This window comes from Solanum verrucosum, unplaced genomic scaffold (assembly GCF_900185275.1).
Source record: "Solanum verrucosum unplaced genomic scaffold, falcon-dt-bn FXZP01000138.1, whole genome shotgun sequence".
In the NCBI taxonomy this organism is placed as follows: domain Eukaryota; kingdom Viridiplantae; phylum Streptophyta; class Magnoliopsida; order Solanales; family Solanaceae; genus Solanum; species Solanum verrucosum.
The window spans coordinates 1,558,905-1,560,940 of NW_026020134.1; the positions used below are offsets into that span (position 1 = coordinate 1,558,905).

The 2,036-nt window shown below is 31.0% G+C and overlaps 1 protein-coding gene across 1 annotated transcript; it reads left to right on the forward strand.

Moving 5' to 3' along the window:
* The first annotated feature begins 232 nt into the window (after window positions 1–232).
* LOC125827397 (transcription factor MYB113-like) lies at window positions 233–1,209 on the forward strand. The gene is made up of 3 exons (XM_049506712.1): window positions 233–362; window positions 443–572; window positions 660–1,209. The coding sequence occupies exons 1-3, from the start codon at window positions 233–235 to the stop codon at window positions 1,207–1,209; spliced, it is 810 nt and encodes a 269-aa protein (XP_049362669.1).
* The last annotated feature ends 827 nt before the right edge of the window (window positions 1,210–2,036 follow it).

Genomic DNA, 2,036 nt, shown 5'->3' on the forward strand with positions numbered 1-2,036 from the left:
CGAAAAAAATAGTTGTCATGAAAGATGGGTTTCCCAATCGAAGCTGGCAGGATAGCTACAGTAGGAAATTTGGATTTGTGTGTTGAAAATGAGTGTTCAATTTGGCTTTTATAACAGTTGTCGTTAATAATTTGTAAAAGGCTCTCTACAACTTGGTAGTTACAATTTAATGCACCTTTTAGACATGTGTATATAAGTATATATAGACAATAAAAAAGTTGTATAATATATCATGAACAGTTCACCTATGTCTTCATTGGGAGTGAGGAAAGGTTCATGGACTGATGAAGAAGATTTTCTTTTAAGAAAATGTATTGATAAGTATGGTGAAGGAAAATGGCATCTTGTTCCTGCTAGAGCTGGTAATTAAACTAACTACCGTGCTATTTTATCTGTTTGTCTCATTTTATGTGACATTCTTTGTAAAATCATGTACTTGCAGGTCTGAATAGATGTCGGAAAAGTTGTAGACTGAGGTGGCTGAATTATCTAAGGCCACATATCAAGAGAGGTGACTTTGCTCCGGATGAAGTGGATCTCATTTTGAGGCTTCATAAGCTTCTAGGCAACAGGCATGCTAGTTTATGTTTTTAATAAATTTGATTAATATAATATATATGTGTGACTATTTCATCTAAATGTTACGTTATTATATGTAGATGGTCACTTATTGCTGGTAGACTTCCAGGAAGGACAGCAAACGATGTGAAAAACTATTGGAACACAAACCTTCTAAGGAAGGTAAATAATACTACTAAATTTGTTCCTCATGAAAAGATTAACAATAAGTGTGGAGAAATTACTAAGAATGAAATAATAAAACCTCAACCGCTAAAGTATTTCTCAAGCACAAAGAAGAATATTACAAATAATATTGTAATTGTGGACAAGGAGGAACATTGCAAGGAAATAGTAAGTGAGAAGCAAACTCCAGATGCATTGATGGAAAACGTAGATCAATGGTGGACAAATTTACTGGAAAATTGCAATGACGATGTTGAAGAAGAAGAAGAAGAAGAAGAAGAAGAAGCTGTAACTAATTATGAAAAAACACTAACAAGTTTGTTAAATGGTGAAGGTAACTCCATGCAACAAGGACAAATAAGTCATGAAAGTTGGGGTGACATTTCTCTTAATTTACCACCCATGCAACTAGGAGAAAATGATGATTTTTCTGCTGAAATTGACTTATGGAATCTACTTGATTAAAAGAAGTTGTTATTGTAAGCTTGTAATTGGGATACATTTGTTCTTTATACTTTGTATCCCAACTACAAGTTGTTAGGGAAGTAATGTTGTTAGAGTGGGTTACCATCCACATACATTCATAAGGGAATGGACTGGTGGTAATTTATTTGTATGGACTTGGACAAACTTTTTCTTCACGAGCTAACTTTTAGAGTTGAGTTAAACCCAAGTTTCATATTTCTGGAATTAATAAGTGCATATGCACTATGATATTATTCATGTGATTTTTAGGTTATTTATGTGATTATATATGTGCAACGTATTTATGCTACTTCCTTTAGTCTTATATTATATGAAATGTATAAGATCTTTTTTTCATCATATTTACTCATTATTTAGTGAAATTCTTCATTATTTTATATTTTCTAGGAAAATATTTCGAAAATAATCAAAAGAATAACAATGAAATTTCACGTTGTGTTTGGACATAGTATTTGGAAAATATATTTCACCTTTTTAAGAAATATGATTTATACCCATAAGTTTTAAAAAATATCAAAACTAACCATAGGTTTGTATTACATAGCACTTAACTTTGTTATCCTAAGCCGATTGTTATCATTTTCATCAACAATCATATCATCACTTTCATATTCACTGAATATTCCATCACTACTTTGATGTTCACGTAAAAATTATATATGTAAAACAATGCAAACAACTACTATAGAGGGTGTTCTTGTAAAAGATAAAAGTTTGGTGTAGAATTTGAATTATTAAAAGTTCTCAAATAATGAGACTTGGCCCAAATACTAGTTTTTTCTAGTATTTGAGAATTTGGGTTATTT